The sequence below is a fragment of the Salmo trutta genome, chromosome 22 (genome assembly GCF_901001165.1).
Source record: "Salmo trutta chromosome 22, fSalTru1.1, whole genome shotgun sequence".
In the NCBI taxonomy this organism is placed as follows: domain Eukaryota; kingdom Metazoa; phylum Chordata; class Actinopteri; order Salmoniformes; family Salmonidae; genus Salmo; species Salmo trutta.
This window is the reverse complement of record NC_042978.1, coordinates 42,504,382-42,529,521: the sequence shown is the minus strand read 5'-3', so window position 1 is coordinate 42,529,521 and position 25,140 is coordinate 42,504,382. Positions and strand designations below refer to the sequence as shown.

Sequence of the window (25,140 nt, the reverse complement as noted above, 5' to 3'; positions counted from 1 at the left end):
TGGCGATGGTCTTGTAGCCCATTCCAGCCTTGTGTAGGTCTACAATCTTGTCCCTGACATCCTTGGAGAGCTCTTTGGTCTTGGCCATGGTGGAGAGTTTGGAATCTGATTGATTGCTTCTGTGGACAGATGTCTTTTATACAGGTAACAAACTGAGATTAGGAGCACTCCCTTTAAGAGTGTGCACCTAATCTCAGCTCGTTACCTGTATAAAAGACACCTGGGAGCCAGAAATCTTTCTGATTGAGAGGGGGTCAAATACTTATTTCCCTCATTAAAATGCAAATCAATTTATAAAATGTTTGACATGCGTTTTTCTGGATTTATTTGTTGTTATTCTGTCTCTCACTGTTCAAATAAACCTACCATTAAAATGATAGACTGATAATTTCTTTGTCAGTGGGCAAACGTACAAAATCAGCAGGGGATCAAATACTTTTTCCCCCTTACTGTATATATATTTACTGGACTGATTACCTGCTTCTGATGGTCAGTCTGAGGGGGAGGCAGCAGCAGCAGGGAGGCAGCAGCAGGGAAGCTGCCTCTCACCTGACTCAGCGTCCCTCCGCTCTCCCTCCCTCCGCTGAGAAAAGGGGGCACAGTCTTCCAGCTGATGGCTAACCTCAAGTCTCACTGCATTTCTGCCTCATGCACCAATTTATGTTGTTACTCCAATGACCAGAGAAGGTGAAATATTCCTCGATATTAAAAAAGACAAGCCGCTTATAATAACAACGCAAGCTTATCGGTAACACTTTACTATACTCATTCACTGCAGTGCTGGTTGTAGCGTGAGGGAAAGTAGGGAGAAGGCACAACGTGTTGACAGTGCTGAATAACAAGTTAAACATGAACCACTCATAAAAACAGCAGCTCTTTGCTGTATTCGTTGTCTCTAGTCATGGTTAGAAGTTTTGAAATCTCACAGTATCAACTTTGCTGTGCTTTCGAGGCTTCTTTTTACAGTGTATGGCTGGAGGAAACTGCCTGCCATAGACCGAAAGGAGCACTTCATTTGCTCTCTGGGCCTGCCGGGTAGGCAGAGTTCTATCTTCAGACACATGAAATGGTTCAAAATGGGAACACTTTGCCTTCCTGACGCTAGGGCTGCTGAATCAAGTCCACCCACTGTCAACAAAAAAATAGGAACACAAGGCTTTATCGTAGTTTTAAATGTTTTTAAAAAAATATATATTTCGTGATCGACTGGTTGGTGACCACTGCTCTAAATTATGACAAATTATAACGAAATATTACAATTAACATTAATTAATAACATTTAATTTGTGGTTTACAAGATATCCCCCAAAAAGCAACTATGTCCTTTACGCTCTAACCACTAGGCTACCTGCCTCTCTAACCACTAGGCTACCTGCCTCTCTAACCACTAGGCTACCTGCCTCTCTAACCACTAGGCTACCTGCCTCTCTAACCACTAGGCTACCTGCCTCTCTAACCACTAGGCTACCTGCCTCTCTAACCACTAGGCTACCTGCCTCTCTAACCACTAGGCTACCTGCCTCTCTAACCACTAGGCTACCTGCCTCTCTAACCACTAGGCTACCTGCCTCTCTAACCACTAGGCTACCTGCCTCTAACCACTAGGCTACCTGCCTCTTTAACCACTAGGCTACCTGCCTCTCTAACCACTAGGCTACCTGCCTCTCTAACCACTAGGCTACCTGCCTCTCTAACCACTAGGCTACCTGCCTAACACTAGCCTGCCTCTCTAACCACTAGGCTACCTGCCTCTCTAACCACTAGGCTACCTGCCTCTCTAACCACTAGGCTACCTGCCTCTCTAACCACTAGGCTACCTGCCTCTCTAACCACTAGGCTACCTGCCTCTCTAACCACTAGGCTACCTGCCTCTCTAACCACTAGGCTACCTGCCTCTCTAACCACTAGGCTACCTGCCTCTCTAACCACTAGGCTACCTGCCTCTAACCACTAGGCTACCTGCCTCTCTAACCACTAGGCTACCTGCCTCTCTAACCACTAGGCTACCTGCCTCTCTAACCACTAGGCTACCTGCCTCTCTAACCACTAGGCTACCTGCCTCTCTAACCACTAGGCTACCTGCCTCTCTAACCACTAGGCTACCTGCCTCTCTAACCGCTAGGCTACCTGCCTCTCTAACCGCTAGGCTACCTGCCTCTCTAACCGCTAGGCTACCTGCCTCTCTAACCGCTAGGCTACCTGCCTCTCTAACCGCTAGGCTACCTGCCTCTCTAACCGCTAGGCTACCTGCCTCTCTAACCGCTAGGCTACCTGCCCCGGCGCTCGGTCTGAACAGCGACACGCATCGCTTGTGGTACAGTTTTGGAAGCATAAGGACCTTATCTTTTATATCAGCAATACATTTTTTTATTTTTTTATTCAACGTTATGGCCTCCCGAGTGGTTCGATTCCCACGGGGGGCCAGTACAAAAAAAAAATAATAATAATGCATGAAATGAAATGTATGCACTCACTACATACTGTAAGTCGCTCTGGATAAGAGCGTCTGCTAAATGACTAAAATGTAAAAAATGTTTATAAATACGACAGTAAATACAAAACTTGTTTAGTTTACCTTCTTAGACACATCTTTAAGTTGTACCTATCTATAGCAGTGGATAAGAAGTATGCAAAAGTATTTGTGCTAAACCACAACAAGGGGTGGCTGGGAGGTTTTCACGTAAACCGTTGTTGTAGCTGTCCTGATTCATCTTGTCAACCAGCTAGTTATTAGAATCAGATGTGCTAGATTAGGGTTGGAGTGTAAACCTACAGGAGGGTAGCTCTCCAGAAACAGAGTTGGAGTGAAAACCTACAGGAGGGTAGCTCTTCAGGAACAGGGTTGGAGTGTAAACCTACAGGAGGGTAGCTCTCCAGGAACAGGGTTGGAGTGTAAACCTACAGGACGTAGCTCTCCAGGAACAGGGTTGGAGTGTAAACCTACAGGAGGGTAGCTCTCCAGGAACAGAGTTGGAGTGAACCTACAGGAGGGTAGCTCTCCAGGAACAGGGTTGGAGTGAACCTACAGGAGGGTAGCTCTCCAGGAACAGAGTTGGAGTGAACCTACAGGAGGGTAGCTCTCCAGGAACAGAGTTGGAGTGAACCTACAGGAGGGTAGCTCTCCAGGAACAGGGTTGGAGTGAACCTACAGGAGGGTAGCTCTCCAGGAACAGAGTTGGAGTGTAAACCTACAGGACGTAGCTCTCCAGGAACAGGGTTGGAGTGAACCTACAGGAGGGTAGCTCTCCAGAAACAGGGTTGGAGTGAAAACCTACAGGAGGGTAGCTCTCTAGGAACAGGGTTGGAGTGAAAACCTACAGGAGGGTAGCTCTCCAGGAACAGTGTTGGAGTGAAAACCTACAGGACGTAGCTCTCCAGGAACAGAGTTGGAGTGAAAACCTACAGGAGGGTAGCTCTCCAGGAACAGGGTTGGAGTGTAAACCTACAGGACGTAGCTCTCCAGGAACAGGGTTGGAGTGAACCTACAGGAGGGTAGCTCTCCAGGAACAGAGTTGGAGTGAAAACCTACAGGACGTAGCTCTCCAGGAACAGAGTTGGAGTGTAAACCTACAGGAGGGTAGCTCTCCAGGAACAGGGTTGGAGTGAAAACCTACAGGACTGTAGCTGTCCAGGAACAGGGTTGGAGTGTAAACCTACAGGAGGGTAGCTCTCCAGGAACAGGGTTGGAGTGTAAACCTACAGGAGGGTAGCTCTCCAGGAACAGGGTTGGAGTGAAAACCTACAGGAGGGTAGCTCTCCAGGAACAGGGTTGGAGTGTAAACCTACAGGACGTAGCTCTCCAGGAACAGGGTTGGAGTGAACCTACAGGAGGGTAGCTCTCCAGGAACAGAGTTGGAGTGAAAACCTACAGGACGTAGCTCTCCAGGAACAGAGTTGGAGTGTAAACCTACAGGAGGGTAGCTCTCCAGGAACAGGGTTGGAGTGAAAACCTACAGGACTGTAGCTCTCCAGGAACAGGGTTGGAGTGTAAACCTACAGGAGGGTAGCTCTCCAGGAACAGGGTTGGAGTGTAAACCTACAGGAGGGTAGCTCTCCAGGAACAGGGTTGGAGTGTAAACCTACAGGAGGGTAGCTCTCCAGGAACAGAGTTGTACAGCCCTGCTTAATGGCAACCTCACAATGAGAGTACATTATGACAAGTACAAGCATGCAGTTCATTACGACAATGTTTGCTTACAGAAACAAGATGTACATTAAACTGTTATTCAATAAAACATGTATTGGCTATGCATTTCAACTGCAAATGGCATGCCCTGATGACTGAAAACATTTATGCAGGCAACTGCTTGCCGCACAGGTTTTAGTCACACGTTCTAATTTCACTAGCTAGCTAACATTAGCTATTTGTCTCATCGTTAATGCAAGCACCTGGCCTGAATGATACATCTGCGCCAACTTTCTTGCTTTTTGAAGATTGCATATTTCGGAAAACGAACTAAATAAGCCCACTGAGGGGTGGTGGTCTGACACGCCAGATGCTTCTGGAACACTCCTCCTTACGACGCCAGGGGTTGGTCTGGTGGCTGGGGAGAGGAAGTGACCTCAGCCAAGCCAGGTTTCCACGGTGACGGATGTTTCCGAGGCCATCGAAGCAAAACAAATAGGCCTGACTCATCTAACTGGCTGTACATCACATCCTCCATGTGCCTCTCTCTGGTGATCTCCGTTGGAATTGGTCTCAACAGGCAAAATCAATATCTCATTTCAGGAACTGTCCACCCCTTTACAACTGATTTTAAAATCAGATCTTCCTGTGTTTGTGCTTTAAACCCCTGTTTGATCAGTGTTTTATGGGATGTGTGTGTAGAGGCGCTGTTAGCAGTGGCTCCACTGTCTGTGTTTTCTCTGCACTCTATGGCCTTGCTGTGTCCAGGGGCCTTCAGGGGCCATTTACTGATTGGGGTTTGGTTGGCCAAGGGCCTCCAGGGGCCATTTACTGACTGGGGTTTGGTTGGCCAATGGCTTCCAGGGGCCATTTACTGATTGGGGCTTGGTTGGCGAGAGGCCATTTACTGACTGATGGGTTTGGTTGGCCAGGGGCCTGCGCAAACATCACATGAGCCAATACTGACTGACTGGGGTTTGGTTGGCTTTGCTGTGGTGTTACTTCACTGTTGAATAGCTACAGAGATGGATACTCACGTGGACTGGGACAGCTTACTTTACTTATTGGGATTGGAGCTGAGTGTTTTAATAGGCCTGTCTTTTGTTCTCTTCTTCCTCTCCTTTCCTCCCTGTCTCTCTCTCTTGCTCTCTCTCCTTTTCCTCCCAATCCCTCTCTCTCCTACTCTCTCATTTTCCTCCCCGTCCCTCTCTCTCCTCCTCTCTCTCCTTTCCCTCCCCGTCCTCTCTCCTTTCCCTCACCGTCCCTCTCTCTCCTACTCTCTCTCTCCTACTCTCTCTCTCCTTTCCCTCCCCATTACGCTCTCTCTCTCCCCGTCCCTCTTTCCTACGCTTTCTCTCTCCCTCCCCGTTCCTCTCGCTCTCTCTCCTTTCCCTCCCCGTCCCTCCCCATCTCCCTCTCCTCCCACCTCTCTCTTCCTCGCCTCTCCCTCTTTCTCTGCCCTTGTCTCCATTCTCCCTCTCTCTCTTCCCTTCCATCTCTCTCTCTCTCTCTCTCTCTCTCTCTCTCTCTCTCTGTCTGTAGAAGGAGTTTGCTGCGCCCCCTCCCCTGTTGTTCAGGAAGTTGAGTAACCCTGACCTGTCCCCCGCCGCCAACAAGAGCAAACTACACCGACAGCTCAGCCAGGATGACGGCCGCGCTCGCCGTAGCAGCATGGCTATGATCGGTAAGAGAGAGAGAGACACACACACAACGTTGAGCTGTTGTTCAGTATTTGAGCCTGGTAGCCTTGTTGTTCCTCCCCCTAGGTAAGCAGCTCCTGCCCCTGTCCAGCAGTATGCAGGGTGGGGTGAGTCAGCTAGCCTGGCAGCCTCCTGGAGAACCCCCCAACAACCTGGTCCGCATGAGGAACCAGTCCCTGGGCCAGTCTGCACCATCACTCACTGCAGGACTGGTGTGTACACTGCTACTTCTACTACACACACACACACACACACACACACACACACACACACACACACACCACAGACAGACAGACAGACAGACAGACAGACAGACAGACAGACAGACAGACAGACAGACAGACAGACAGACAGACAGACAGACAGACAGACAGACAGACAGACAGACAGACAGACAGACAGACAGACAGACAGACACTCAACAGACAGACAGACACTCAACAGACAGACAGACACTCAACAGACAGACACACACTCAACAGACAGACACACACTCAACAGGCAGACAGACACTCAACAGGCAGACAGACTCACAGACTCAACAGACAGACTCACAGACTCAACAGACAGACTCACAGACTCAACAGACAGACTCACAGACTCACAGACTCAACAGACAGACAGACTCACAGACTCAACAGACAGACAGACTCACAGACTCACAGACTCACAGACTCACAGACTCACAGACTCACAGACTCAACAGACAGACAGACAGACTCAACAGACAGACACACACTCAACAGACAGACACACACTCAACAGACAGACACACACTCAACAGACAGACACACACTCAACAGACAGACACACACGCAGCAGACAGACACACACGCGCAACACACACAACAGACACACGCATCAGACACACACACGCATCACACTCACACAACACACACTCAACAGACACACACACACGCATCAGACTCACACAACACACACTCAACAGACACACACACACGCATCAGACTCACACAACACACACTCAACAGACACACACACACGCATCAGACTCACACAACACACACTCAACAGACACACACACACGCATCAGACTCACACAACACACACTCAACAGACACAACACACACAACAGACACACGCATCAGACACAACACACACGCATCAGACACAACACACACTCAACAGACACAACACACACAACAGACACACGCATCAGACACAACACACACGCATCAGACTCACACAACACACACTCAACAGACACAACACACGCAACAGACACACGCAACAGACACTCAACAGACACAACACACGCAACAGACACACACAACAGACACACACGCAACAGACACACACACGCAACAGACACACACACACAAACTATATTCATTCCTAGAGACACAGTGATGACCTACTGACTAAATTATTCCTTGTTTATCCCCCGTCCCTATAAATCAATATGGATGAAGCTTTATATTAATCATCAGTATTTTATAACCTATCCATTTGATTGCTCCATCTATGGTGGACAGCTCCATCCATCTAGCCAGACAGTACACAGTGCTGTCCACTATTGCTCTTCCAGGCAGGGCAGGGCAGGGCAGGGCAGGGCAGGGCAGGGCAGGGCAGGGCAGGGCAGGGCAGGGCAGGAAGGAGCTAGTTGCTCTGCCCTCACTGACACCCACTAAGCGCGCACACACACACACACACACACACACACACACACACACACACACACACACACTACCCCTACAGCTGTGTGTGTTGCATCAATAGATTGTATGGTTGTTACAAGCTATCGCAGCACTAGGGCGACGCCTAATGGATGTGTATGGAAGTGCTGGTACATTACTGTACCTCCATAAAATACTGTCTTCAGGTGTTCATTGCACCAGTAGATGGCAGTATTATCAAATCTGAGTTCTCAGCGTTGGGTTGTGTTGGCAGTATACAATCTATTACTGCATGTTGTTCGTAGCTTCATTCTACACACCCACAGCTTTGTCTATAGCAAGCTGGTTCACAATAACATTACAGGGTGAATGAGAGGCCAGGGAAAGTTCTAGGTTTTGTTAAAACAAGGAATTAAAATGTTAAGTAGCTAACGAACGTCCGACGCAAATACCAACTAATGGTGTGTGTGATTGTTAATGACTTCGTCTGTGACAGGATGACAGTGATAACATGAGGAGATGGGTTGTCACGTCTCACTGAGAAGCTCTTTATCAGATTAGTAAAACCGGTTCATTGTGGTTTGCGTGAATGACATATTAAGAGGCCTGCAAAAATAATTCACTTTTTGAATGTATCCACAGCTATTGCGTAATGCAGCCCACAGGAAATTGTGGAAGCGATTTCTAAACTGAAAATATGACCTGCAGAGTTATCTTAGACGAGCAAATAATCATAGTTTATTATATTTCTCATTAGCCAGTTTATTAAAGTTTTCCTCTGCTTGATATCAGACCCCGCTCCCCTTCCCTTCTCTCCTGGTTTGACCCCGCTCCCCTTCCCTTCTCTCCTGGTTTGACCCCGCTCCTCTTCCCTTCTCTCCTGGTTTGACCCCGCTCCCCTTCCCTTCTCTCCTGGTTTGACCCCGCTCCCCTTCCCTTCTCTCCTGGTTTGACCCCGCTCTCCTTCCCTTCTCTCCTGGTTTGACCCCGCTCCCCTTCCCTTCTCTCCTGGTTTGACCCCGCTCTCCTTCCCTTCTCTCCTGGTTTGACCCCGCTCCCCTTCCCTTCTCTCCTGGTTTGACCCCGCTCCCCTTCCCTTCTCTCCTGGTTTGACCCCGCTCCCCTTCCCTTCTCTCCTGGTTTGACCCCGCTCCCCTTCCCTTCTCTCCTGGTTTGACCCCGCTCCCCTTCCCTTCTCTCCTGGTTTGACCCCGCTCCCCTTCCCTTCTCTCCTGGTTTGACCCCGCTCCCCTTCTCTTCTCTCCTGGTTTGACCCCGCTACCCTTCTCTTCTCTCCTGGTTTATCTTCTAGCATAATTGCAGCAGCTAGCTAAAGAAACCTCTCTTAGATGAACTCCTCAGTAATAAGCTAGTCAGCTTCCAGTAAACAACAACCACTTATTTATCCTTTGTCTGTCTGTCTGTCTGTCTGTCTGTCTGTCTGTCTGTCTGTCTGTCTGTCTGTCTGTCTGTCGCGCTAAAGAGGAGTATGAATCTGTTTTATATATTTTAATTACATTAGTTATTCAGTTTCAGTAAATATGCCTATTTGTGAAACACCTGAACATCTGTTCTCCTGTACTGTAGCTAATGACTATGAGATCGATGCCACCTAAAGCCTGACTGGCCCATTTAATATACTGTCAGCCTGATGTCATAGTCACCTAAAGCCTGACTGGCCCATTTAATATACTGTCAGCCTGAAGTCATAGTCACCTAAAGTCTGAATGGCCCATTTAATATACTGTCAGCCTGATGTCATAGTCACCTAAAGCCTGAATGGCCCATTTAATATACTGTCAGCCTGATGTCATAGTCACCTAAAGTCTGAATGGCCCATTTAATATACTGTCAGCCTGATGTCATAGTCACCTAAAGCCTGAATGGCCCATTTAATATACTGTCAGCCTGATGTCATAGTCACCTAAAGTCTGAATGGCCCATTTAATATACTGTCAGCCTGATGTCATAGTCACCTAAAGCCTGACTGGCCCATTTAATATACTGTCAGCCTGATGTCATAGTCACCTAAAGCCTGACTGGCCCATTTAATATACTGTCAGCCTGAAGTCATAGTCACCTAAAGTCTGACTGGCCCATTTAATATACTGTCAGCCTGATGTCATAGTCACCTAAAGTCTGAATGGCCCATTTAATATACTGTCAGCCTGAAGTCATAGTCACCTAAAGCCTGACTGGCCCATTTAATATACTGTCAGCGTGATGTCATAGTCACCTAAAGTCTGAATGGCCCATTTAATATACTGTCAGCCTGAAGTCATAGTCACCTAAAGTCTGAATGGCCCATTTAATATACTGTCAGCCTGATGTCATAGTCACCTAAAGTCTGAATGGCCCATTTAATATACTGTCAGTCTGATGTCATAGTCACCTAAAGCCTGACTGGCCCATTTAATATACTGTCAGCCTGATGTCATAGTCACCTAAAGCCTGACTGGCCCATTTAATATACTGTCAGCCTGATGTCATAGTCACCTAAAGCCTGACTGGCCCATTTAATATACTGTCAGCCTGATGTCATAGTCACCTAAAGCCTGACTGGCCCATTTAATATACTGTCAGCCTGAAGTCATAGTCACCATTACTCAATATGGTATGTTGGTGTCTTCCCTTATGTATGAATTGGCAGTCTGCTGTGTTTGCTGGTGTAACATGAATTGGCAGCCTGCTGTGTTTGCTGGTGTAACAGCCGTGTTGTACCTTGTATCATGACACACATTAACACAGTTCACATGACAGGTGTTTCTGTCTTCACTGGTTTGGTCAGGTACTCGTTGAATACCCTCTCATACAGTACAGAGCCCTGATGAGGGGAGATGGAGGCTCTGTAGTCTGGTCTCTGGTCTGGTCTGCACTCTTCAGGAAAACAACCCTGGATAGCCAGATGGTGTTTAACGCCAGGCTTGTGTGTGTGTGTGTGTGTGTGTGTTTTCATGAAAAATACACAATACATTACCTATAATTCCTAGAAAATGACCTGGTAACCAATCAGAGTGCCAGGTGGCTAGAGAGTGGTCTAGAGGCCTTAAGATTGTCCCCAGAGAGAGCAGCATCTGGACAGGGTAACACTCGCACACTCACTGATTCCTCTGAGATTTCTCAGTGCTTTTAAAGTTTTTCTCTGGCACCCATCAGAACATCTAAGCTACAGCACACGTCACCATGCAAGGCAGGACACGTTGACAGCATCCCTTATAGACTAGTAGGTGAATGACTGTAAAATCCAGCGAGGCTATTTGTTTCAGTGAACACTGTTTACAGCACGTCCACCCGTGCTCATTCTGTTGACTCAACACCCAGCAGCTTCCAAGTCAAGCTCAGTTTCTGTTTCCTTGGTTTAAGATAATGTGGGTATAATATCAGCTGAATAATGTTAGGTTGATGAGTTAGTGAGAGTAAGCCCAGACATTAACGCAGTGACATGCTATTTGCATTTGTATAAAAGGGAAAGGCTTAGCTGCAATGGGAGCTAGGGGCTCTTTAATCTCTCCCCAGCTTCATCATTAAAACACACTCAGTCTGCCACAGGAGACGAGCAGGGCCTTTTGAAACGTGAGATCAGAATTCAAACATGGGAAAAAATACAGTCTGTCTGCCTTATTGTCATCGTTTTACTCACTTGGAAATTACCATTTCCTTTTCACTTGCAGACTTAAATAACCCTGTGTCCTCTTTGGTTTGCCAAGACGGGAAAGGTCAAGTGCCTTAAAACGGGAAGGCTGTTTTCCTTTGTGAGGCGTGGTGCATAGGACCACTTTAAAGACCTCTGGATGAATAGTAGAGACTGGTATTAACGTCATCCTGCCATGGCTGGAACACACTCTGGAGGATGACTGACAGCTGGGATTGCGCTGGGCTGTCTGTGTGGACTTGTCTGTCACCTCACCAAGGCTGTCTGTCACCTCACCAAGGCTGTCTGTCACCTCACTAAGGCTATCTGTCACCTCACTAAGGCTAATTCTGTGCAAATGTACTTGGCGAGTAAAGGTAATTCTGATTCTGAATTAACACACACACACACACACACACACACACACACACACACACACACACACACACACACAGAAATTGGTCAAGGGCAGATCTCTGTATTGTATTTGTAAAATGACACCCCTAAAGAAAAAAAAGAAAAATCCAACACAAGTTCAAATGCTAGTCTATTCAAACAAGATCAATTTCAGACTTACATAAAGGACAACTTATTTCTCTCAGACTTACATAAAGGACAACTTATTTCTCTCAGACTTACATAAAGGACAACTTATTTCACTCAGACTTACATAAAGGACAACTTATTTCTCTCAGACTTACATAAAGGACAACTTATTTCACTCAGACTTACATAAAGGACAACTTATTTCTCTCAGACTTACATAAAGGACAACTTATTTCTCTCAGACTTACATAAAGGACAACTTATTTCACTCAGACTTACATAAAGGACAACTTATTTCTCTCAGACTTACATAAAGGACAACTTATTTCACTCAGACTTACATAAAGGACAACTTATTTCTCTCAGACTTACATAAAGGACAACTTATTTCTCTCAGACTTACATAAAGGACAACTTATTTCACTCAGACTTACATAAAGGACAACTTATTTCTCAGACTTACATAAAGGACAACTTATTTCACTCAGACTTACATAAAGGACAACTTATTTCTCTCAGACTCAAACCTTTGATTGAGGAGTTCATGAAGACTTCTACCAGAATGAGCTGACTGTGCTGATGATGCAGTGTGTGAAATATACATGAGACCATGATGAATAATTACTGTGAATAGGAGTCTAAACGGACATGTCTCCCAGTCCAAGGACAGAGTGACACAACTGAACATGGTAGACAACATTATGGCACGTCAGACCTGTCTGTGTCTCTCCTCTTGTTTGTCTAGGTCTGTTGGGTTTGTTTCAACGTTAGACTGTCTGTGGTTGTCTTTGTGTCTGCTGCTCTGCCTCTCTGTGTGTTGCAGTGACTGTTGTGTCCCTTTTGGGACTATTGCCAGAGGGCCCTGTTTGTTTGAGTCGGTCTGTCAGATGAAAACAGGCTTCTCCAACCTCAGCACTAAATAGCCTGGCTGGCCAAAGTCTGCTGGAGGGGAGTGATGACTCACACTTCCCTCCAGGTTGCAGTGCCCGCTCACAAAGAAAAGAGATGAGAATGGAGTGAGATGGAGGGAAAAACATTTCTTCTCCTTTCTGCATCTCTTTCTGTCTGTTCAATTCTCCTTGTCTTCTGGTTGTCATGTTCATAATTCATAGCCAAAGGAGGAAAGCGTGTACCTGTTGTCACCTGGTGGAAGAGAGGGGCTGAAGATGGCTGCTTTCAGCCCAGATAGATGACCAAGGTGCTGTTCAGGGGATTCAGGGATTCCTGTGTCTTAGTCCAGCCCCCCTGAATGCTAAGCTAGCCATCGTTGTTGGTCAGTCAAGTGACATGGGTCAGTGAACAGGCTGGCTTTGCACGTATTGGCGTGTGAAGTGTGTTCTTCATTGCGGCAGTGTCCTAGCTAGCTGCAGCATATCCTCTTATGTAATCTACTGCAGGAAGGCACAGAGAGATGGTAGGCTTTACCACAGAGAGATGGTAGGCTTTACCATAGAGAGATGGTAGGCTTTACCACAGAGAGATGGTAGGCTTTACCACAGAGAGAGGGCCTGCCATGCATGCCAAGACGGCATACCTTATCTCCTAGGGATGGGGTAAAAATCAAGTTATATATCGGGATATTATTTTTGACAATATATAATTTTGACAATATTGCAATATTATTTTTGCGCTAGTTTGCTGTACCCTGCACCAAAACGCCAGTATTTTTCCTTAATAGCTTGTTCTCCATCTTAAAACTTAAATAGGGAGCCAGTTTGTTTTCAGCATTTTTATTTCCATGACAGATCAAAACTAGTTTTCTCATGGCTCTCTCTTAGCCCTCTGTAGCAGACATATAATGAGCAATATGTTTGAAACATCGAATTGCAATAAAATCACAGTATTGAATCGCAACATAATCGTGAGAATTGGCGTACATATTGCATCTGCACCTCAGTATTGTATATTGTATCTGCACCTCAGTATTGTATATTGCATCTGCACCTCAGTATTGTATATTGTATCTGCATCTCAGTATTGTATATTGTATCTGCACCTCAGTACTGTGTATTGTATCTGCACCTCAGTACTGTGTATTGTATCTGCACCTCAGTACTGTATATTGTATCTGCACCTCAGTACTGTATATTGTATCTACACCTCAGTACTGTATATTGTATCTGCACCTCAGTATTGTATATTGTATCTGCACCTCAGTATTGTATATTGTATCTGCACCTCAGTACTATATATTGTATCTGCACCTCAGTACTGTATATTGTATCTGCACCTCAGTATTGTATATTGTATCTGCACCTCAGTATTGTATATTGTATCTGCACCTCAGTACTGTATATTGTATCTGCACCTCAGTACTGTATATTGTATCTACACCTCAGTACTGTATATTGTATCTGCACCTCAGTACTGTATATTGTATCTGCACCTCAGTATTGTATATTGTATCTGCACCTCAGTATTGTATATTGTATCTGCACCTCAGTACTGTATATTGTATCTGCACCTCAGTACTGTATATTGTATCTACACCTCAGTACTGTATATTGTATCTGCACCTCAGTACTGTATATTGTATCTGCACCTCAGTATTGTATATTGTATCTGCACCTCAGTATTGTATATTGTATCTGCACCTCAGTATTGTATATTGTATCTACACCTCAGTATTGTATATTGTATCTGCACCTCAGTATTGTATATTGTATCTACACCTCAGTATTGTATATTGTATCTGCACCTCAGTACTGTATATTGTATCTGCACCTCAGTATTGGATCATGAGGTCCAATTCCCGTCCCTATTATCGCCCCACAGAGAATCTTTCAAGTCAGAGTAGGACAGAAATCTAATCTGTGTTTTCATTGTGGAATGAAAGCAAGAGAATCATGTTCCAGAACCACTGATTATAATATGATGAATGGTTTACTTATATTATGTAATAGTTGTTTCATGTTTTCAAATTGTGTTAAGTCACTTTTTAAGGTATTTACTGAGGTGTTGCTCTGATTGGTAGTAATAGTTATTGCTGTTTGGTCTTCTCAGGGTTCATGACTGCGGTCAAAACACTCACATTTGCGACCCTTTGATTTGGCAGTGCGACAACCAGCATTTATTGGTCGCTAGAGTGCCAGTGATTTTTTTTTTTTTATAGCTGGTCAGGTTGGTTTTTGGTTCACAATTTACATTTTTTATTTTATTATCATGATTTATTCAAACAGCAATGGGTTTGCAGAAAACAACAACAAAAACAGGTGAAGTTTTGGTTGAATCTTGGCGATGTGCAATTCAGTCATCATGGGCTATTTGAATGAACCTTTCTAAAGGGTTTCCCCAAAAAACGTCCTAATTTAAGTATTGACTGCAAATCAGGCCTACCTGGCAGAGTGATATCATGTTGATTTGTATAAAGTTTTGCAAACTCTGCCATCACATGTAGCCTACACTGTATATTGTACAGTACAAAACACCGCTAGCAGGTCTCTTGCTAGGTGCCCAATTTGTATTTATTTTTGTTTAACTAGGCAAGTCAGTTAAGAACAAATTCTTATTTACATTGATGGCTTACCCCGGCCAAACCCTAACCCAGACGATGCTGGGCCAATTGTGCGCCGCCCTATGGGACTCCCAATCACGGCCGGTTGTGATACAGCCTGGAATCGAACCAGGGTCTGCAGTAACGCCTCTAGCACTGAGATGCAGTGCCTTAGACCGCTGCGCCACTCGGGAGCGAATTAAAGGGAAGCTACACTCTCCAAAATATATTTTGGGGATCATTCTGACTTCAAATGTGTTCTCCTGATGTGGTTTAAGCATCATTGTGGACTTAGAATGTACATTTTTGTAGTTTTTCTACATAAAAAAAGTGTGATTTGTTTATGAAAACCTGGAAAAACAGAACCAGAAGTGCGGAATTTACCAAAACTTAAAACTGATTTTATAAAAAAAAATATATAAATAAATGTGGAACTCAGTCGGGGTCTCAACTTTCTTTTGTGAGGTAGAATACACAAGGTACAATTCCGTCTGCCATATGGAACCCTATCTGGTTCTGTTTAGAATGTTCAGCACTTTTCTCAGTCCAGTTCTTTCTCTTCCTCTGAGGTCTCAGTAGGATTTTAGAGGCTCTGTAAGAGAATGCGCCATGTAACTTCATCATCCACAGACACAGTCGACTAAAGAAAACGTTTCTGTCCGTCTAGCCCTGACTGTGCTCTGTGTATGATTAAGTCTACAATAACGCACGTGTTCTCTCTGAGACGTTAAATTATAATAATTTATGATCTAGGAGGTCATGACTGTCTCACACAGCACTTGATCTTATGATTGTCATCCATGTGTTAACCCATACCACTATAGCATGGCCACAGTGTGTGAAAGTCCCTCTACCCTGACCTTCACATCAAAGATTAACATCATTATGTGTCATCAAGGGAAATGGTGGCTATTTGAAGAATCTGTTTAACCCTGTTTTGGTTACTACATGATTCCATATGTGTTATTTAATAGTTTTGATGTCTTCACTATTATTCTACAATGTAGAAAATAGTAAAAATAAAGAAAACCCCTTGAATATGTAGGTGTTCTAAAACTTTTGACTGGTAGTGTGTGTAGACAACTCAGGACATTCCCACGGATTGCTTAGATTGTTTTCATCACTGAGACATTCCTTTCATTCCCTGTTTTTTTTTTTATCCTGAGTGGACATCACAACCCATTTCACAGCCTACTTTCACAGTCACTTTAAGATCACCAGCCAGGGCTGCAGTGCAGAGCGTTAGACCAGAGAGCATTGAGAATCAGAGGCCTACGTCCCAAGTGGCATCCAATGAGTTTGTGGTCAAAAGTAGTACACTATATAGGCTCTGGTCTAAAGTAGTGCACTATATAGGGAATAGGGTACCATTTGGGATGCAGAGCAACTCCCTGCTTTGGTGTTAAAGTCAAAGAGAGATGGTCAGGTTATATCTAATGGAGTCCTTCCTTCCTCAGTGTCCTTGTTTTGACCGGAATCCCAGCATGAGACGCAGCATATTGAGCCAAGAGGAGCAATCTGATAGTTGATGGGGTAAACTAACTCCCATCTGTCAGCTTTTCACAGGAGAACCCCGACACCAGGGATTTTGAGATGAGGGCCAGTATAAAGAATTGTTGTTGTCTCTGTGAATGATTTCTGTAAGACAATCCCTTGTTTAGTCTTTAATATTGCTAGACTAGCTTATTTGGTCAATCCATTTGGTTGAGTGGATTTTGAACTGTTTTCTTAAGTGAGATCCCCTGACTGTCTCCTCTCTCCATCTCCTCGCTCTCCTTTCCTCTCCTCTGAGAGAGCAGACCGACGGAGAGGGGTAGCGAGAGGGCAGCCTCTCTTGCCCTCCGAGCTTCTCTTTTTCTCCTTCCACCGTCCGCCCTTCTCCCCTGCGTGAGTTTGTTATTAAATCCAGAACAGATAAATATATTCATTCTGTCCATCACCTCTCCCCATTCCTGCATGTTTTGAACTATATTATGGCGAGACGCTCTAGCCGAGTCCTTGAGAATCAGTCTGCGTCCCAAATGGTAACCTGTTCCCCTACATAGTGTACTACATTTGAACTGGGCCCATAGGGCTCTGGTCAAAAGTAGTGCACTATATAGGGGGGGGGGGGGGCGTTTTGGACGCACACTCTGCCTCCTGAGGTGATATATTAGATCTCGCTGGTGAAAATCAAAACAGTGTCTGCAACATCTCAGACTCCACAGGTGTGATACGAGACTAAACAACCAGACACAATCTCCTGATCTCCAGAGGCAAACAACAGCAGCATACAGGGCATTCTTTTCACCACAGAGAACAAAGGCCTTGTTTGTACTTGAGACAAAGATAACTTGGTATGTTTGTGTGTCATCAGTTCTTATTTAGATTCACAATGCGTTGCCGTTTGTCGCCTCTGTCCTGATAACTTCAGAATATTTGTCTCTCCTCATTTGTCTGAGATGTGACCTTTTTAGAATATTTCTCAGGGTGGCAGAACTCAAACTCTAATTGGTGGAAATGTGAGTGTTCTGTGAGCCGAGGCCCAGGGCTGGGGGTCAGCCATAACCACTGCTGTTATTACCAGGAGCTTCTGCATATCCCTCTCTCTCATTTCCTCTTAAATTCCCTCATCCCCCACCGCTCAGTGACTTTTACCCAGGCGCTCGCTTACAACTGAAATAAGGGCCTTAGCTTACCGGCCAAGCATGGCCAAGTAGAAAGGGGAAGAGAGACAACATGATATTTCCTTTCCACTGCTTATAGAAATGTTATTCTCCTTAATTCCGTTGGCTAAAGGTTTCTTCCATCCAGGCTTTGGAAACTAATGGGCAGATTTGAGCTGTTTTACTTCCACTCTGCTGTAAGTCAATATTTAGTTAATTACCTGGGTCTCTGAGACTGATGCGCGCTCTATCTTACCATCCACCCCCACTGGTGCAGTTTGCCTGCTTGACTGACTGCGTTCAGATAGCAATTAAGATGGGTATGAAAAATTAAAGACGACTGCTTGAGATCAGTGCACATTTGGAGCAACGGGAGGAAAACAAAGCACACCATCATTCATGGCTCCAGGCAATGCATTTTTTGGAAATAATTGGTGGATGTGGGTTGTATTGTGCCTTGTGTTTTCTTTATTTTTTCCTTACGCCCACTCTCTTTAACACAAGGAAATGGCACAAGCAGAGATGAAGACTTCAATGGATATGTGCACTTTCTCCTCCAGGAAAGCCATTCTGTCGGTTCCGCATTTTGAAGACGACACATTAAAATAAGGAAAAGGGTGGAGGTGGTGCTGAAGTAGCCTAGCTGATGCCTTTAAAGAGCAACAAATCCCTTTGAAAACAGCCTATGTGGTATCGATATGAGAAACAGTTATTCTAGTTTCAAAATTTACTACAAAGTGTGAGTAGGATCATTTTGGTCATAAAGTCAGTCTCGTCTGAAACTGAGTTTGGAACATGTGTGTCTCACAACGGGTAAAGGAAGGTTGGGTTTTGATTTGACGATGTCCGTTAGCCCACTAACATGGAGTGAACAGCTGCAGTGATTACTCTCTATCCAATAGCACAGACCCGTGAGGCAGACCTGTGAGGCAGACCTGCAGACCTGTGAGGCAGGACCTGTGAGGCAGACCTGCAGACCTGTGAGGCAGGACCTGCGAGGCAGACCAGTGACGCAGACCAGTGAGACAGCAGCTCCCCAAAAAATGTACTGCACCAAAGGCCTTAGTTAGATGGAAAATTGTGCAACTAAAACATCCTCGGCAAAAACATCAATTAATTACAGATTTCTTGAGTTATCTTAGATTAATTCTGGGGACTGTGAGGAAGTGAAATAGGCTTTTGCGTCTACAGTGTCTCATGGGGGACAAACCTCATTAACCAAACGCTGAATCGGTTAGGAAACCAAGACCCAAATCTTGTGTTTTTCTAATGAGCAACAGAAAAACACACTTGCCAATTGGTTTGTTCAGTGGCTCTTTAAAGTCTTGTTTTTTTAGGTGACATTTAAGAGAATAATGAATATTGTAGGTTTAGTAGCCTATTCCTCTCCTACCTCTTCAATATTTAGTATTATGTACAGCTGCAGTGCCACAGGATTTTCAACCAAAGGCTTTCTTTGGGATTCATAATTTTCCTAATATGAATACTTGATGTCAGTAGCATCTGATTGATTAGGTCCATAGAAATAAGAATGGATAGAAAGGGCATCTCCGTTCAAGTCAATGATGGCATAATGGGTGGACTGGCGGCCATTTTGACTGTATCCATTTCAGCGTCTTTCTTTTTCCCAGCGCAGTTAAGCCAAAACCACGCCCTGTTATTCAGAGGCGTTCTACAACGTCAGGAAGTGAATCACGTAGCGCAAAATTTCAGTCACTGATTAATAACATTTGCCCTTGTATTTCAAGATTGAAAAATATAAGAACATAATGTTGTGGACCGAGCTAGCCGTTGATGCCGCTTAACGTTCAAATACAGATTCAATGGCTGTAGCATAGCGTATTCGACTGAATGACTAGCTAATAAATATTTGAACAATTATGAATAATAAACATATGCTTTTACCTGATAATAGACTAATGATAATATAACTTCAAATACTGAGCTAGTAACGTTAAGTAGCCGAGGTCAACTTAGCTGACCTTCAATTGAGGGAATTCAGCAGAGTTCTGAGACATTTTTACAACTCAATGAAACTCTGAAAATAAATACATGGACAAATGTTACCAAACATGATAATAACAGGCCTGCATTACGGTAGGCAGCTAATTTGTTAAATTACACTTTCCATCCTTACCTTGGAAGGCCACTGTCTCTGTGCTGATCGCCTGTGAGTGAGACAACGCTAGCTAGCCAATGGGAGCATCCTTTGAATAACGGGGCGTGGTTTTGGCTTAACAGCGTTGGGGAAAAGAAAGCCGTATTTCAGAAAGTAAAAGCATTGTACCCTTCAGTCTGTGCTGTGATTTGTTGAGTCAACTCAACTGATATTACAAAAAATACATTCCATTGCATGAGCCACATCAGTTAGCATCATTTGAATGAACATTCTACATTACCATGGCAACCCAGCATCAGTTGATAGAACATTCCAAAATACCATGGAAATTATTGCATCACAATACCAGGCAGCGATTGCGAGTGTACCCATGAGTTTACCAATCAATTACCAGGGTTAGAGGTTCCAAGCACGTTCTAGTCATTTTTATTTCTATGATTAGGCCTACATGTAAAACAATACATAGCCCTTTGAGGCACAGCCCTTAGTAATAGATTCAGTAGATTTCTCTGTATTGTGGTGACCTGTGATGGTAGTAATAGCCAGTAGGCTTCTATTCATGTCTCAGACATTCTACCCTCTACTTTCTCACCATGACAACACAATCTCTGCTCTATTTCCTTCACCCACCACCACTACCTCAACACTGACAGTAACTAACAGTATTAACACTCAGTGGTTCAGTCATTCCCTCACACTATCCCCAGCTGTTCCATAATGGCCTGTCCACTCTGATTGAGACCATTCAACAAGGTGGTGGGTGGTTAGCTAGGGAGAACAGTGTTTTACTTTGCTTACCTATTCATTTTTGTTTTTGCACTCTCTAACTCTCTCTCCCCCTCCCTCCCCCCTATCCCCTCCTCCCGGGTCTTGATGTTTTCCCCTGTGGATTTCTCACCCAACATGGCCGCAGCAATGTTGACTGTAGAGGTCTGTGTCTGGGCACAGTTTCAAGTAGCATCTTTGGTCGCTAGCTGGGACTAGGAGGCTTGGCCTCAGCGTCACTCGCATAGATAGTCACATAATGTGCCAAAGAACCATCCATCCTGCTTCTGTTTACCATCTCTGAAGGGCATGCTATGAAAGGGCTTTGATTTAGCGGACGTTAATAAGGAGTAGATCTCTCTCTGTTTGTACAACTCTGTGATGGACAATGGGATTCCACATTAACTAGGTATCCATTCAAGTCCTTAGGCTTTGAAAACTCTAGGTCATGCAGACCTATTACATTTTAACTTTACATTTCATGTTAAATTAAAAAACCTCTCCAATTAGCCTGTTAGCTTATCGGCTAGGCTTGCTCTCTGCTTCTGTTCTGCTGTGTTCTGTGTGTTTGAAGATGAGTGTAGAACAGAACAGAGGGCCTGGGAGTGCCCTTGGGGAAGAAGGACTGAGTGTAGTAGTCATACAGTCAGGCTCACCTGCCGATAGAACACTTGGCTCCAGCATCCAGGCCCATCTGGTTGCATAGGTGTAGAGGCTACAACATCCATCTGGTTCCAGGTGTAGAGGCTACAACACCCATCTGGTTCCAGAGGTAGAGTCTACAACACCCATCTGGTTCCAGAGGTAGAGGCTACAACACCCATCTGGTTCCAGGTGTAGAGGCTACAACACCCATCTGGTTCCAGGTGTAGAGGCTACAACATCCATCTGGTTCCAGGTGTAGAGGCTACAACACCCATCTGGTTCCAGAGGTAGAGTCTACAACACCCATCTGGTTCCAGGTGTAGAGGCTACAACACCCATCTGGTTCCAGGTGTAGAGGCTACAACACCCATCTGGTTCCAGGTGTAGAGGCTACAACACCCATCTGGTTCCAGGTGTAGAGGCTACAACACCCATCTGGTTCCAGGTGTAGAGACTACAACACCCATCTGGTTCCAGGTGTAGAGGCTACAACACCCATCTGGTTCCAGAGGTAGAGGCTACAACATCCATCTGGTTCCAGAGGTAGAGTCTACAACACCCATCTGGTTCCAGGTGTAGAGGCTACAACATCCATCTGGTTCCAGGTGTAGAGGCTACAACATCCATCTGGTTCCAGGTGTAGAGGCTACAACATCCATCTGGTTCCAGGTGTAGAGGCTACAACACCCATCTGGTTCCAGGTGTAGAGGCTACAACACCCATCTGGTTCCTGGTGTAGAGGCTACAACACCCATCTGGTTCCAGGTGTAGAGGCTACAACACCCATCTGGTTCCAGAGGTAGAGGCTACAACACCCATCTGGTTCCAGAGGTAGAGGCTACAACACCCATCTGGTTCCAGGTGTAGAGGCTACAACATCCATCTGGTTCCAGGTGTAGAGGCTACAACACCCATCTGGTTCCAGGTGTAGAGGCTACAACACCCATCTGGTTCCAGGTGTAGAGGCTACAACACCCATCTGGTTCCAGAGGTAGAGGCTACAACATCCATCTGGTTCCAGGTGTAGAGGCTACAACACCCATCTGGTTCCAGGTGTAGAGGCTACAACATCCATCTGGTTCCAGAGGTAGAGGCTACAACACTCATCTGGTTCCAGAGGTAGAGGCTACAACACTCATCTGGTTCCAGAGGTAGAGGCTACAACACTCATCTGGTTCCAGAGGTAGAGGCTACAACACCCATCTGGTTCCAGGTGTAGAGACTACAACACCCATCTGGTTCCAGGTGTAGAGGCTACAACACCCATCTGGTTCCAGAGGTAGAGGCTACAACACCCATCTGGTTCCAGGTGTAGAGGCTACAACACCCATCTGGTTCCAGGTGTAGAGGCTACAACACCCATCTGGTTCCAGGTGTAGAGGCTACAACACCCATCTGGTTCCAGGTGTAGAGGCTACAACACCCATCTGGTTCCAGGTGTAGAGGCTACAACACCCATCTGGTTCCAGGTGTAGAGGCTACAACACCCATCTGGTTCCAGGTGTAGAGGCTACAACACTCATCTGGTTCCAGGTGTAGAGGCTACAACACTCATCTGGTTCCAGAGGTAGAGGCTACAACACCCATCTGGTTCCAGGTGTAGAGGCTACAACACCCATCTGGTTCCAGGTGTAGAGCCTACAACATCCATCTGGTTCCAGGTGTAGAGGCTACAACACTCATCTGGTTCCAGGTGTAGAGGCTACAACATCCATCTGGTTCCAGGTGTAGAGGCTACAACATCCATCTGGTTCCAGGTGTAGAGGCTACAACACCCATCTGGTTCCAGGTGTAGAGGCTACAACACCCATCTGGTTCCAGAGGTAGAGGCTACAACACCCATCTGGTTCCAGAGGTAGAGGCTACAACACCCATCTGGTTCCAGGTGTAGAGGCTACAACACCCATCTGGTTCCAGGTGTAGAGGCTACAACACCCATCTGGTTCCAGGTGTAGAGGCTACAACACCCATCTGGTTCCAGGTGTAGAGGCTACAACACTCATCTGGTTCCAGAGGTAGAGGCTACAACACCCATCTGGTTCCAGGTGTAGAGGCTACAACACCCATCTGGTTCCAGAGGTAGAGGCTACAACACCCATCTGGTTCCAGGTGTAGAGGCTACAACACCCATCTGGTTCCAGGTGTAGAGGCTACAACACCCATCTGGTTCCAGGTGTAGAGGAGGAAACAGAAGACCAATGGCCAGATGATAGGGCACACAGCTGTACCCGAGCCCCTGGCTTCAGGGCCCGTCTCGCCCCGTTTCTCTCATATAGATCGATAGATGACTCATCCAAAGATATTTATAACTAAACCAAGATAGACCACAGCTTGTCGTTTCCAATGAGAACAAATGAATCATGAGTCATAGTGTAAAACTGTATTGAGATCAAATGTTTTATCGATGAGAAAATTTGCAGGTTACTGACTGGTTACTGACTGGTTACTGACTGGTTACTGACTGGTTGGTGTGACTAAGTGGATGTTGGAGCTAGTTACTGGTTAGGTTCCATGCCTGTATGGTTGGAGTGCTACCTTAATGAGGTATGGAGACTGACTTGATCTCTCTCTCTCTCTCACACACACACACACGCACACGCACAGAGCTGTATCCTTCCCCCCTCTTAGCCACATCAGCCATGCCTGCGCAGGTCTTCCTCCAGTCAGCCTGGCTGCAGTGTTGACATGGCGTCAAGACGAAGCCACTCCTGGATTCCATTCCGTTGCCTAGGAGCGCTGAGAACATGTCTTATCTCTCCGCCTAGCACACCACACGGCACGCACAGACAAAAGACACCACATGTCGCCTTGACAACTGTCAGAAGGATTGTTATAAATGTCTGTTGTCTCTCTGTGAATTGATTCCCTTTTTTGTTTTTTCAGTTTTTCTATTTTCCTCTTACCCGCTTCCTGTGTCAGCGCGAATCAGCAGCAGGATCTGTCTTTGTTTGGCTCGTGCCTGACTGGCTGTTTTGGGAGCTGGTCTGTTTAATATAAACATAAATGTAGTGTTGAAGCCTGTTGAGAGCATTGATTGCGTTCTCCCTTCCCTCCCCATTGGTACTACTGTAGGCTATCTTTCTCTATTATCTACAGTGCCTTCGGAAAGTATTCAGACCCCTTGACTTTTTCCACATTTTGTTACATTGCAGCCTTATTCTAAAATTGATTAAAAAAAAAGAATTTCCTCATCAGTCTACACACAATACCCCACAATGACAAATATTTTGCAAATGTAAAAATAAGAATAAAGCAACGGATACATTTATTATAAGTATTCAGACCCTTTACTCTGACACTTGAAATTGAGCTCAGGTGCGTCCTGTAGCTGTGCAGCGACGCTCCCCATCCGACCTGACAGAGCTTGAGAGGATCTGCAGAGAAGAATGGGAGAAACTCCCCAAATACAGGTGTGCCAAGCTTGTAGCATCATACCCAAGACTCGAGGCTGTAAGATGCTTCAACAAAGTACTAAGTGAAGTGTCTGAATACTTATGTAAATGTATGATATTTCATTTTCTTTATATAACTTTGCAAAAATGTCTAAAAACCTGTTTTTGCTTTGTCATTATGGGGTATTGTGTGTAGATTGATGATGAGGGGGAAAAAATGATTTAATCCATTATAAATAAGGCTGTAATGTAACAAAATGTGGGAAAAGTCAAGGGGTCTGAATACTTTCCGAATGCACTGTATACGTTAACAGAAACGAGACCCAGTCAGAAAGCCTTTCATTAGTATAAAGTGGACCCAACCCTCAGAGCCCTAAACCAGCCAGCAGCTGTTTGTTGCTTTCACATTTGTATTATTGTTTAGGCCCTCAAAGCTGGCGC

The 25,140-nt window shown here is 45.3% G+C and overlaps 1 protein-coding gene across 1 annotated transcript in view; it reads left to right on the top strand.

Annotated features, from left to right (window-relative positions):
• mast2 (microtubule associated serine/threonine kinase 2) overlaps window positions 1-25,140 on the top strand; it is a 307,698-nt gene that overhangs the window by 63,926 nt on the left and 218,632 nt on the right. Inside the window, 2 exon segments of the mRNA XM_029708046.1 lie at window positions 5,669-5,810; window positions 5,893-6,038. Coding sequence (XP_029563906.1) covers window positions 5,669-5,810; window positions 5,893-6,038 — 288 coding nt within the window.